General features: G+C 38.4%; 1 protein-coding gene across 1 annotated transcript in view; it reads right to left on the bottom strand.

Annotated features, from left to right (window-relative positions):
- Positions 1 to 345: 345 nt before the first annotated feature.
- The window catches only part of SH2D4B (SH2 domain containing 4B), a 72,654-nt gene continuing 59,678 nt past the window's right edge, over positions 346 to 13,321 (bottom strand). Inside the window, exons 7-8 of the mRNA XM_042033671.1 lie at positions 3,931 to 4,151; positions 346 to 642 (exon numbers count right to left, since the gene is read on the bottom strand). Coding sequence (XP_041889605.1) covers positions 550 to 642; positions 3,931 to 4,151 — 314 coding nt within the window. The 3' untranslated portion in view covers positions 346 to 549. The remainder of the gene's footprint in view (positions 643 to 3,930; positions 4,152 to 13,321) is intronic.

The raw sequence follows: 13,321 nt of genomic DNA, 5'->3' as shown, positions 1-13,321 counted from the left end.
GAACTTTGTAGGCCTGAATTCAAAACCATAATGGCAAATTTCAAGCTACACCTAATTAAGTAAGCAATCAGAAACTTCACAGGGATGTTTTAAGACTGCTTCTCTTGTTAAAAGTGCATCACTGAGTAAAGAAATTGTCAACAGAAACTGTCAGACCTTGCTTTGGAACACAGAATCTGTTCACCAACACTGATACTTCATACAGTACTCTATGAATAGTTCCTGCCCATGCTTCTTGCTGTATAAAACATGAGAAAATTAAGACAGGAACTTAACATTCAGTGCAATTGGCCACAACCCCTTGAAAAATTTTTGGAAGTAGTCCTCTTTTGCAATTTGCTGGTAATTTCTCACCTTTCAAGTGCTAGCAATATGAATAATGATGATAATTCAGATGCAAACCAGAAATATTTTAGGCCTCCTAATGAGGATACTTTTTGGCCACAAGACCAGTGGCTTTGAAAGTTGGTTAACTACTTTCATTGTTTACTTTTGTAGCTATCTATTACTACAGCTATCCAGAATGCATTCCTGTTAGTCCTGGATCAGTTATTCAAATAAAGCGCTGTAGTCTGGTGGATTTTTCTGCTGTCCACATGGCTCCAGGAGTAGCTCCCCACCTGAGGATGTGATGATTTCTTCCTGGAAAGATAAAACCAATTAAGATATCAAAGATCTAAGCCACACCTATCTTCTAAGAATAGCAATGAAGGCCATCACTCCACAGTAAGTGATAAGGAATTATGAATAAACATTTGATAAAATAATTACAGACCAGCAAAAGGATCTCATCGATTAATCATTTTCTTCATGCTTTGTTTATCTCGTACTTATGCTGGTAGTAGCTTGTGCTACTATCAAACAGTGAAGTCAGTGCACACAAGAGGCTCTGATTTGTACTACTTGTAAGTTGCTGCACTACTTAGGAAACCAGCTACAGGTGCCTATAAAGGGTGTTCTCATGGGTTGATTTAACAGACAGATGCCAGTCTTACCACACTACCTCCCCAGGCAGACTGAGCAAGAGCTCAATGTTGAGTGCTCACACAGAACAGTAACAGCTTTCTGACTGATGACAGCAAGGTGAAAGACATTACCCTTGCTAGGGTAAAGGCAGTCCGTACTCATAGCTCTTACTCTCATTAATTAAATATTCGTATGCCAAGTGCATCATTCCAGTGACTGATTACCAAGGCACTTACTGGAAAAGTGGAGAACTTGGTCTTTGCATTTATTCCTACAGTAGTGATAGTTCATTTTTGTTTTTGCAGAAGTTTAAGATTGATAGATGCAACAAAATGAGCTGGAATCCAGAATTACCTTGACTAAAATAGCAATCCTTCATCTGAAAGTTTAGATCCAAGTTATGGATCTATATATATGGACCCAACATTTTCAAAACCTATCTAGTTTCTATTGAAATTCAATGCAAATTTGGTGCTTGATTTCCTCAGAACACATGCAGGCTCCCAGCTGTTGTTCCCTCCCAATCACTACATAAGACTGAGAATCAGTTCAGAAAGTTCCTACACAAATTAAATTATTTTCAGAATCAAAGAATTGCAGAATCATTTAGGTTGGAAGAGACCTCTAAGATCATTGAGTTCAACCTTTGGTCAGTCACCACCATGCCAACTAGACAAGAAGGTTGCGAGGAAGTAAATACAAATATTTAGCAATCATCCACTTTCCACACTGTATTTAAATGCAAATAATGAAAAAAGAAGATGCCCATTCACACCATATTCTGTAAGCTTTATTCTTCCAGCTAACAGTTACCACCCCCTTGTGTCTGTCAGCTCAGTTGTTTGAGTGGCCTCTTAGGTTTTTTTAATCAAAATGAAACAAAATGAAGACAATAGGTATAAGCAAGTAAAAAATTAGTTATGCCAGCCCTGCTAATTTTGATTGAAAGTGAAAAGGCACTCAAAGAAAAATCCATGCAACCTTCGGGGTGGGGAAGTACCCTCTTGCCAAAAATAGTCCTGAGGAAAGCAGCACCTTATCCAAAAAATATAGCAATATCTGCAAGGGAAAGTGTGCCCACAGCCCAGCCAGTCACATACAGACTGCTTGGGGCTACCAGGAGGCCTGGGGACACTTGACAATGTACTTCACCAGAGAAGGCAGGCAGAAAAGCCTCTAAGAAAACCACGCAACAGGATAAATGCCTCCTGAAGTGATTGCCAAAGAGACCAGTTTGAATACAGGTATTAGCTAGACAGGGAAAAGAGAACTGTGTGTTGGCATTAAAAGGTGGACCCGTTTCCCTGATAGGCTTACTACAGGGGCAGCTATTAACTCTTATCATGGGATGCCTAAGCAAGCTTTTTTCTTTTTTAAAATGGCAGGAACTAAAAGCCATTCTGCTTCTGACAAGCGCTCTACTGCTAACTGTAAACAGATGTGTTCCTAATACAGTGATTGCCTGACCATGAGCTGTGATGAAAATATAGGAACAAAGGTGGAACAGAGAGGGCTGGAATTGGTTGTCACCATCACCAGGAGCAGAGGGGATACTACATTAGCCAGAGGTACATCCTACATCCAACACCTGATAATCTGCACTTGAGGGGTTGCATGTCTGCTTTTTTTTCCCTGACAAGACCCTGGTTAGAGTCTCTCCAGGTGCACTGGGGCTGGCTGGGATGGAGCTAACTTTCTTCACAGCTGCCTGTGCTCCATTGTGACCTTGTGTTTTGGCTGAAACAGTGTTAATAACACACTACAGCTTTGGCTGCTCCTGATCAGTGCTTGCACAGCACGAAGGCTTTCTCTTTTTCCCACTCAGGCCCTGCTGGCAGAGTAGGCTGGGAATAAGGGAGAACTAGGAAGGGACACAGCCCAGTTGTTTAATCCAAACTGGCCAAGAAGATATTCTGTACAAGAAGGGTGTCAGGGATTTGGGCTTCCAAGGCGGCCCAAATTTAATTTAATTTCATTAAATTAAGGGAGGACATATATTTTAGTCAAATGTGATACCTACCATCCCCCCATGTGGAAATACAATTTGTGCATGTTTAATGTCATAGTCATCTCCGAGGGGACACTAAGGCAACACCGAAAAGATGTTGTGAAACAGGTGAAATAAAAGCAAGATTTAAAAGAGAGGCAATTCAGAAGAAAAATAAGCTGAGGCTGAATACTTAAAATAGGAAGATCTGTGAAGAAAAGGAGGAGCAAAAAATTTATACAGTTACTCTGAGACAAGAGTAAGAAAAGGATAAAATAGGAAGGGGAACTAGGAAAGAGAGGACAAAGAGGAATTACAAGGGTGGCTAAGAAAAAAGCAGAATTAAAACTGATGAAGATAGGGAGAGATGCCAGATGATGAAAACAACCTATGCTTTCAGAAACAGTGCTACTGTTTAGTTACAGTCTGGCAACAAGAAACAGAATTGAAGTAATTCAAACCCATCTAAAGGCGAATAGTAAATGACTCTTGTAAGATTGTTTTGGGTAATAAGGAGCGACCTTTAACACACCCCTAAAAGAGAACCCCTCTATGTTCCCTTCTTTACTACAGGGTCACGCTCTCTTGCTTTTGCACATTACAGCCTTCACATCAAAGGTAGAAAAAGGCTGAAATTTCATTGAAAGACCTTTCTATGGTATTTCCAATCCAATTTTCCACAGCAAAAAGGCTCAGAAAGCGTTACATCTGTCAGCCCTTATTAGTCCATTTGTAGCCAAGGAGAGCACACAGTGTATAAGGGGACACAAGTACACACTGGAGCATTTGAAAGAAGGGGAAAAGCCTTCTGATTCACTGCAACAGAAGTATGACTGTTACAGCTAGGCTTAGTGTACAATATTCTTTCCCCCACTATGGTCATTACTATTTTCCAGTGTGGTTTCAAATTACATGGCTCCTCATTAAATTATTAATCCATTCCACTCAGCTATTGATCTCCACCTAGCACGTGTTACCTTGTGAAAATCAATCAGATCTGTGAGTGTTGGGTGTCGGTTTGGATCGACCCCCAGGAAGCTGTAGAAATCCCCCGAAGCATCAACCAGGAAGTGCTTGAACCCATTTTGCTGGCGGTAGGACAATGCGTAGCCCCAGATTTTCTCACTGACTCGCACCAGGAATGCGCCTTCAGATTTATTCATCAACAACTCCTCTGCTTCCTGACGGCTGATAATCCCTGGCAAGGAAAAACCCCATGGTTATGCAGGTAACAGGTCTGCCAGAGGCAATCAAATGCCACAAATACTGAACAGAAGTGAAATCGTAATGGTGTAGCTGCTGAAGACTGGAATGTTTCTAGGAGGAGTTGGAGCAATGGAGACAATATTTATGCTGTTTGCTTCCGAACAATAGCTGTAAGAGTTTTGATGGAGTCTGCTGGGATATGCTTTTTAATTTGATGATTAAGACCTGCTTTTTCCCATCCTTACTGCTTTTTCAAAGGAAGTGCATAAATGCAACTGGCTTATCAAACCAGAGAATTTTGGACACGTGATCATTTAAGCAGACTAGTATTGCAGTTTGAATTTGCAATACATTGCTGATATTTGCAATTGTATTGCAGTTGTGTAGACTCTGTTGCATTATAATTGTTTTATAGGTCCTAAAGAAGGAATGTAAAGCAAGTGCCAGGAGAAAAAGTATTTCTCTGCTTTTGTACAGCCACACACATACATATCCATAGATGCATATAGGTAAACTGGAGGAAAAAGTTTAACAGGAGTAGAGTTTCAAGAACTTTCCCATTTTATTATTTTGTATTGGAAAAATCTTAATTTCTCTTTTTCTTTCTGATTCTGGGGCACAACACTGAAGTTGCTGGTGCTTCTGCTTGCATAGAGGTTATAATGAACAAACCCTATTCTGAGCCCAACCCACAAGAAAGGTGTGATCAGAATTGCACCTGGCACTGAACCAGGTCTTACCATCCACCCAGAGAACCTGGTTCCAGTCTGTCTGGCCAGCCTAGAGGACAGTCAGCTCATGTCTCAATTATCTGTGAAACACCAGATGCTCACTCTCATCAGGAACAGATGTTGAATTAGGCCATTCGGAACGTGAACACGGCACATACGTCAGTAAATAATGTATGTGAATGTTCCAAAGTTACTCTCTGTGGGGATAACTTTCTCCAAACAATACATGTAATATTTAATGGAACTGCTTGTCATTGTAGAATCCTACATGTCCTAGTGAGAGTTCCATGGAGTCCAAGTACTGAAAAGCCACACTGTTTTAGTGTAATAATAAACATAGTTCAGGGATTATCAGTTTGTACAAAGAAGGGCTTACCTGAAAGTTTGGAATGCTCTAATTAAGTCCTTGAGGAAAATTATGCCTCTGGGAGACATAGGAAGGGACTGAGGAGATCTGGGTACAAAAGCAAGCACTGTGTGATATTAAGAAAGGTAGAAAAGCATATCTTTCCTTCATTTTTTTGTCTCCTTTGAGAATATGAATTTCTTTTGCAGTTTTACTTGGTACAGTGATGAAGGGCTCAATGTCTATGGGGCTCACAGGTCCCTACGCGAATACCCTCAGTACTAGGAAGAAACACACACATATATAGTCTGCTGAATGACATACATTTCTCTTTTATGAAGGATATTGCATCATCTTTGCACCAGATATGAAAAACAGGCAGTAAACATGCAAACATAAGCATTTGTTTAAAAACAGCAAGTAACTGCTCGGCAATAGTGTCCATTGATGCACTTTTCAAAATTAGAAATAGTTTTATTGGAGGTATTCCAAGATGAATTATTAAAAATTTTTGAACTCTGTTCAGATAAAATGATAGCACCAATATGAATCCGTATGATACAGTGTATTATGGGAAGCTGTTCCAGCACATCCCAATACCAGGTACCCAAGAATTACACAAAAAATGATTCTGAAATCACATTATCTGTTAAACCAGTCTTCTCTCAAGCTGCCCTAATTTAAATATACATGAAAATTTTATTAGTGATTATGATGGCTACTGTCTTGACAAATCTCTGCTGGAAATAAACGTAGATGAGCCACACTACCAAGCTCAGAGCATTTAATGACAGGAAAGGATAAACAGTGCCATAACCAGCAAATGCTACATTAATTACAATAGATAAGTATTTATACTGTAATTCTAGATTGAAGGCATGCAGAAAACTTTTGAGATAGGAACTAGGTGCTGTCACAACCTCTTCTGGCACTACAGTGCCAGAACTGTTATGCAGCCCTGACAGGGGATGAGGTGGCCTAGACAATTCAGCCTCGACAGAGGATTTGTAAAACAGAGACAGTTGTAAAAAAAGAGGGGTTGTATTATACAGTGAACACTATTAGGATATTTCTAGGGTTTGAATCACTATCAGGCATATAACATGAAATTCATTTAGCATTGATTAGTTTAATGGCAATCTCTTCCCCTGCTCTGTGGAGCTGAAACACTGGAAGCTTCCACACAATGCCATCTTCTTTGCCAGACCTTATTTTTGTTCTGGGCACTCCATATCATTGAGTAAGTGAGAAATGCTACATCGCTCACAGCCAAGTTCCTTTTTTGTTTCAGTTCTCTCTTCTGCCAAAGATGGTGTAATAAATTATCAGCCAGCCATTTTTTTCCCTTTCACTCTCCTGATTCAGTTAAAAGCTCACAAGAAACCATCTCTGCCCACCAGCTCCTCCCTTTCTTTTCCTCCCAGTTATTTTATTTTTCTCTGGTTCAATTCTTCAGAGTGTGGTTATAACAGCAATGAAAGTCTCCCTCTACCCTTTAAAAACATTATCCAAATAATGTTTTTAAAATAATATACAAATTACTGTAAAAATAAATTTTAAACAAATATTTGTTTAAAAACAAATGTTTTTTAAAAACATTATGTTCTCAAGACAACTGGAAAAACAGTGGCACTACTCTCTCCTGAGATGGCTGTAGAGAGATAGACATCTGTGAAACCCCTACATTTAAAATTGTTTTAACTAAAGTCAAGAAACTTTGGTTTCCCAAGGCTCCAGTAAGAGGTATAGAATCACAGACACTCTTGTTTGTGCTAGTTAGGGTATTAATTATAAATATTATCTTGAATAGGAACCACTGATGCTTTGAAAACTAATTTTCCCCTCACTCCCACTCTTGCTAATCTCCTAAAAAGATTTAAGAAAGGGAAAAAAGAGTCCAGTTTTGCAATGCTTACAGATATTAACATCTTGGATTCTTAGCAAGAGAATAACATTTTCAAAGACAGTTATTTCAAATCATAGAATATTCATCATCAACTGACATGTTCCTAACTAACAGCTTCATTTTTTAAAATACAGGGCCTGTAATGACAATCTATAGATGATAGGCAAGTCTTAAAATTTTTTTGTAATTATGTTCTTTTTACTGCCACTGATCTTTCAAAAAGGAAAAAGAACATCCTAACATTTAGGGTATATTAAGCTCATGCAAGAAGTGATGAGTTCATTATTAATTTAGTGAGCCCAGCTAAGAAATCCTAATGCTGCCTTCCAAGTTTACAAGAGCCTCAACAGCAGAAAGTGCTATTCTGCAATATTCTGCAATGACCCCTCAGCTTCCCACTCTGCTCTCAGGATTATCCTACATACATCCTTGAATGAAACTCAGGAGATGAAATACATGTATATTTGTTACAAGAATTCCATACCAAGCGTGAATCCAAACTAGAAAGGCTGATAGACTCTGCCAACAAGGCACACTATGTACTAGAACTCTAGAATTATTTTTTCATTATTATACAGATAAAGTTACGTCATAGCCTTGCTTGTAAAAGGAAGGGTCTGAAGTACCACATGTGATAGTCATGTCTATATAAAAAGATAATTCAGCCTTTAATGGCAAATATATTTTTAATCTATAAATATATATATAATACAAATATTATATACATTTTATAATATATTCATATTATAATATATTTGTATATGCCAAGAGGCCAGCTAAGATTAGAGGGACAGCAGGTGCAAACACAGCCCAGAAGCTTTCATTTACCCTTCTGCAACAGAAGCTATTTGCTCAGCCAATGCTTTCTCTTTTCATATTTTTCCATTAGCTTGATCTCAAACACTCCAGTGCATGAGGTCTTACTCAGAAAAAGTGTTACAAACACTGGCATGAATAAATGAGAACAATGTAATGAAAGCATTCATGCCAAAGTGCTTTCACAACCATTATGAAAAGCCTTCTATTTCGTGCAAAATTGATTTGATGAACAATTATGAATATTCACACATAATCAATGCAGAAGAAAGAGATTCATCCTGTTCATACAACTTAAGACATCTAACCAGGGTGATGTAGGTCACTAATCAGGATCCAAAACAGAGAGAAGCCAATACCAGTATCTCCTTTGTTTTCAATAGGATTAGATCAAAGCCCAAATGAATACAAATATGCCTGGCAATCATTACATGAATGATTCACACGCTAAAGGTCATAAAAACACATTACACCGAGAGCAAGTGTAAACAATAAATAAATGAGTAAACACAAGGAATTATGAGGAATTAGCAGATAACTCCTGAATAATGTAAAGGACTATATTTGTTCAATTATACAGGCAGATCTAATCAGTACTTGGAAAGATAGTGATAAAATGGCCATAAGAGGGAAGGATCAGTTTGCTAAGCATCAGCCAACCCCTCCCATTTTTTTGAACTGAAAAACTGAGCTAGGCAGACATACTACTCTAAATATAGCATTTAGAATAAGAAATTCCCCAATGGCAAAAGAGAAAATTTACCAAAAATTTCCAAATCAACTTTTCTCTTCAAGACTTAAATTTGAAAGTCAAAAGTTGGATTACACCTCACAATGAAACAAACCAAACCAAAAAAAAAAAAAAAAAGAAAAAAAAAGAAAAAAGAAAAAAAAAAGGCTTAAATAAATTTCAGGTAAAAAAACCACTATAGAAGCTTGAAAATAACTTTTTATTAAACAGATTTTAGGGTCTTGGTCATTTTGAATCAAAACAGAAACGTTCTGGTTTGATGAGAGGAAAATACATCATAGGTTTTTTTCCCCACTTCATTTTAATTTAAAAAATCATGCAGTTGGAAGTAAATATCAAACCTACTTGGGGCCAAAATCTGAACAAAGGCAATCAGTTTTGAAATAAATAATCAGAAAAGTAAACAGAAGTTCAGAAGGGATTGATCCAAGTGCAGCCAGTCTGGTTTTGGAGGAGCTGAGAGGCTGTGTCACACAGCAGCACTAACATAAGCCACTGCCAGGAGGAGCAGGAGCAGCTTCTGAGAACACTCTATGAACCTCGTGGAGGGGGGCAGAGCTTCCATAGCTCACAGAAGATGAAGATAGCTTGTGTTGGCTCCTCATGTGTAAGATGAAAACTGAAGCTGGGGAACTAAAGTTTAAAATAGACCTGACCTTTTTGAGATCCCATAATAAGCTGGGATAGTAAAGGCTTAAAACAAGCACTCGAATGTATGGCACCAGCAACCCTCTCTGGTCTGGGAGAAGGTGAAAAACCCAGCTCCTTCAACCACTCAGAAAGATCAAAGGCATAAAAGCAGGGAAGATGATGTAATGGCTTCCCTGCAGTGCAAGAACTAGAGCAGCTATGGTTTATACTCTCCAGGAAAAGCATCACTCAAAGCAAGTTTCCTCAGGTTGACTTTTCCAGTTCTCTCCCACACGTGCAAGTCTATATGTGGACTCAAACTGAGTGACCACAGTTCTGGTTGTTCATTGGGAAGGACAAAATTAATCTACAGCAGGGTGATGTCTAGACTGAATACTTTATGTCATCCTTGAGACTGCCAATGTCACACAGAATTTAAAGCACGCTCTTATCAGAATGGTGGTTTCTGGACTGCACTGCGACTGAAATAGTCAAAAAATAACAAACATAGTTAAGTCATACATCGTCACTTCTCTGGTGCTTCCAGCAGGAGTAGCATGCACAATTAAATAAGTGCACAAATATTTGCAGCAATAAGATCTTACAGTGCGCTACTATTAAAGAGGTTTCACCCTCCTTCCTTTTAGTCACAGTACTTTTTTGAATAATGCCACAAAACAAATAGTGAAAGAAGAGATCAATAGTATCGTGTGAGAAAAGCTATAGCTGAGACATAACAATAGCTCTGCCTCTGCTATTTCAGAATAGAAGCAATAAAGGCTAAAAAGCAAAGCAAGGGAGTAAATCAAAGACATCTGGTAATGGAAACAAAGCTGTTGAAGCTATTCACCATCTGCTGTTAAGGCAGAACAAACTCACATGGGACTAGATCTTCAAAAGAGTTCTGTTCCCATTTAGACATTGAAATAAATGGCCAGGTTTAGAAAAAACAAAACAAACAACAAAACAACAAAAATTCAATAAAAACTCAAACAAAAACCCAGCACAATGACAGGTACGTTTGTTGCGATTAAGGGGGAATTGTGGTTTTTTTGCTGTTTTGGGGTTTTTTTTGGTTTTTTGTTTTCCAAAATCTGGCCAGAAGTGTGGTGGCAAGAGCCCAAGAGCCAAGGGGTGCTGAATTCCTATTTACAGCTAGTAAGAATGTAGATATTTCATGCTGTGCTGCAGGTTGGCAGTCTAAGTCCTAGTAACCAGCAATATTTAAAGACACTGATAATAGAGAAAATACGTGCAATAGATCACAAAAAGCAAAACCTAAAATATGTGTACATAAAACCTTCCTGCCTCCATAGAACTGCACTGAGAGACAAAGCTGGGATGTATCTAGAAATCAACAGGTAAAATGCACTGTTGAAATATACTCACATACGAGTTATGTCAGTGCTCAGGGGCCAGCATGGGGCCAGCTTCCTCTGAGCTACAGAAGCAAAGCTAAGCAAGGCTGCTTGGTGAAACTCTGGAGCAAATTTTCTTTGCTCCACATTCACCACCTCTTCTGCACAATTTCAGGAGTTGAGCATGCAGTACCATACCTCAGATGGAGATAAATCCGTGCTGGGGAAAGGTGAGCAGAAGCCCATTAGCCATTCCTCACCACTCTTTTCCTTTGTAACCATCCTGGCACAGTTAAGGCATAGGCAGGATTGGGAAGCAACACATCAGTGAGACTCAGCCATCTCCCCAGTGTGCCTGGCTCAGTACAGGAAGCGTGCCCTGGGCTATGCACAGGCATGTATAGGAAACCAAGGCCCAGAGGAATAATGTATTTCTGATGGCAAGAGATCCCTTTAGGCAAAGATGAGGCACACTGATAATCCATCACACCCTAAACGAGCTCTCCTTGAAGAATTACTTGGTGCATAGGATTGTCTTGAGTCTCTATACACAGGAGAAATTCAAGGAAAAGTATCACAGGTAAAAATACATAGGCCTCATTTTGTTTGGGTGGGGTCTTTTTACTTGGTTGGTTTGGGTTTTATTTTTTCTAATGTGGATTCAGCTCTCTGTTTTGTCAGGGTACAACAGTTCTTAGAATAAAGCAAACTAAGTCCTCAGGAGATTTTGTAATTCCCTAAGAATAAGATTTTCTAAAGCAATTAAAAACCTATGGAAATTCTGAAAGAAATGGGTGCCTTACTCCCCTGGGAATCTTAAAAAATCCCATCTAAATGAATAACGCAGTAATAATGGGTATTTTTCTTCAGGTTTACAGAAAATCAGGTGTGTTACATTCCTTGTTGCCAGGGTGGCTCATAGTTAATTCCCTATGCACTTCATGAAAATATACCTCTTAATTGTCTCCTTCAGAGTTCATTCTACATCCAACTATAAAATACCGTAAAAACCCTTTATGCCCACTGTCAAAACATTTACACCTTATTCACTAGCAAGCAGTGCAGCACAGGAAAGATAGGTGTTGGCATTACTTGTCTGAATATACCACTGTATAATAGAGCTGTAAATTTTTCTGTTAATATCTCCTCAAAGCCTGTGTGGTTGGTTTCCTTCCTTCTTTTCAGAACAGCCTGTAGAATGCATTAGCTGGGGGGAAAACAATTTAACCTCTCTCTTCTCTTTGTACGTTATTGCCACGTATCAGAAGAGAAAATATAGCACAGAATACCTTTAACCTTTTATGTCATATATATGTATTTTTTTTTCTTTAGATGGAGGCTCTTCTGACCTGAAATCCCTGCATTAAATCTCTGCTATTACTCTTTAATTTTTGTGAGTTTTCTCTTCTTGTCTAAATAGCTTCTGAAAAAAACCTTACATTAAAAGATAGAACAGTTATCTGTTCCATTTTCAATGGTTTCTCAAACTAAGTTCCTGTGTGTAGCTTACTGTGTATGATCAGTAAATTGTCAGAAATTATGAGTCAAGAAAATTTCATTTTGTACTGTTTTCACTGTTGGAACACAGCTGTGTTTCAAAGTCAGAAGCCTCAATGTTCTAGTGAACTCAATGGGAGATCAACAACTGGAAGGTTGCGTGTTTGGTTTTGCTTTTGGTTTGTTGGGCTTTTAAATCAGTAAATACTTTCGGCCTATATAAATGTTCTAGACTCTCTTATAGATACCTGACATTTCCTGCAAGGAGCATGGAAAATAAATATATGCATGAGGATGTCTTCAAACTTGAGAAAATATCAGTACACTAATCCAAGTAGGGAACTTTGTTACAAATATCACTCCTGTAGGATGCATTCGCCTCCTTACAATACAGATGAGATCAAATTTTTATTTCTATTATGTACAAAAAAGAAAACTATACAGGCCATCAATAAACTTCTCTGATGTGACACATGCAGAGCAGATATTAAGGCCTTGTTGTATCTACTGAAACATGAAAATTTGTTTAATCAGTAAAGCACACAGCAATATCTCACTAAAGCCTGACAGGGCTAGAAATTGTACAGTGGTGTAATAAACACAGAGCAAAGAAACTGATTTATGCTCTGATCCTGGCTCAGCAAATTAAAACACATCTGTTCTGGTACAATAGTCACTGATACTGTGTTTTGTGTGTAAATGGAAAAGTGTGACAGTTTTTTTTAGAAGGTTAGTGGGCAGTATTCATCATCCTTTCTCCAGTCAGACAAAATGTTTACATTCATTCAGTCTTGGTCTTGCAAGCAATAAATGGGAAATTCTACTTTGTGGGTGTCTTTTGCAAGCACTTCACTTGTTTACATTACTCACCTTGTTACTTCTCATCTAAATTCGGAAATTTTACTGAATTTGAGAGAGAAAACCCTTCTAGTACGCAAATTAGATCTAAAGCAAGGAAAAAGATGAGAAAGTTAATACGTGAAAGGAGAGGAGGGGAGAGGAAAAGCTCTCCTGGGATCTATTTATGTTTTCACAACTCCAGCCATCATTAGGCTCTTGTTTCTCCTAAATACTTCTGAGGGAAACACAGACATGAGCAAACATGGAAGATGAGCTTTTACCAAACC

The sequence above is a fragment of the Corvus kubaryi genome, unplaced genomic scaffold (genome assembly GCF_017639235.1).
Source record: "Corvus kubaryi isolate FWS band 111438036 unplaced genomic scaffold, C.kubaryi_AGA036_p1.0 37357, whole genome shotgun sequence".
NCBI lineage: Eukaryota > Metazoa > Chordata > Aves > Passeriformes > Corvidae > Corvus > Corvus kubaryi.
Note: the sequence above shows the minus strand (reverse complement) of the source record. Positions and strands in the feature narration are given on the sequence as shown.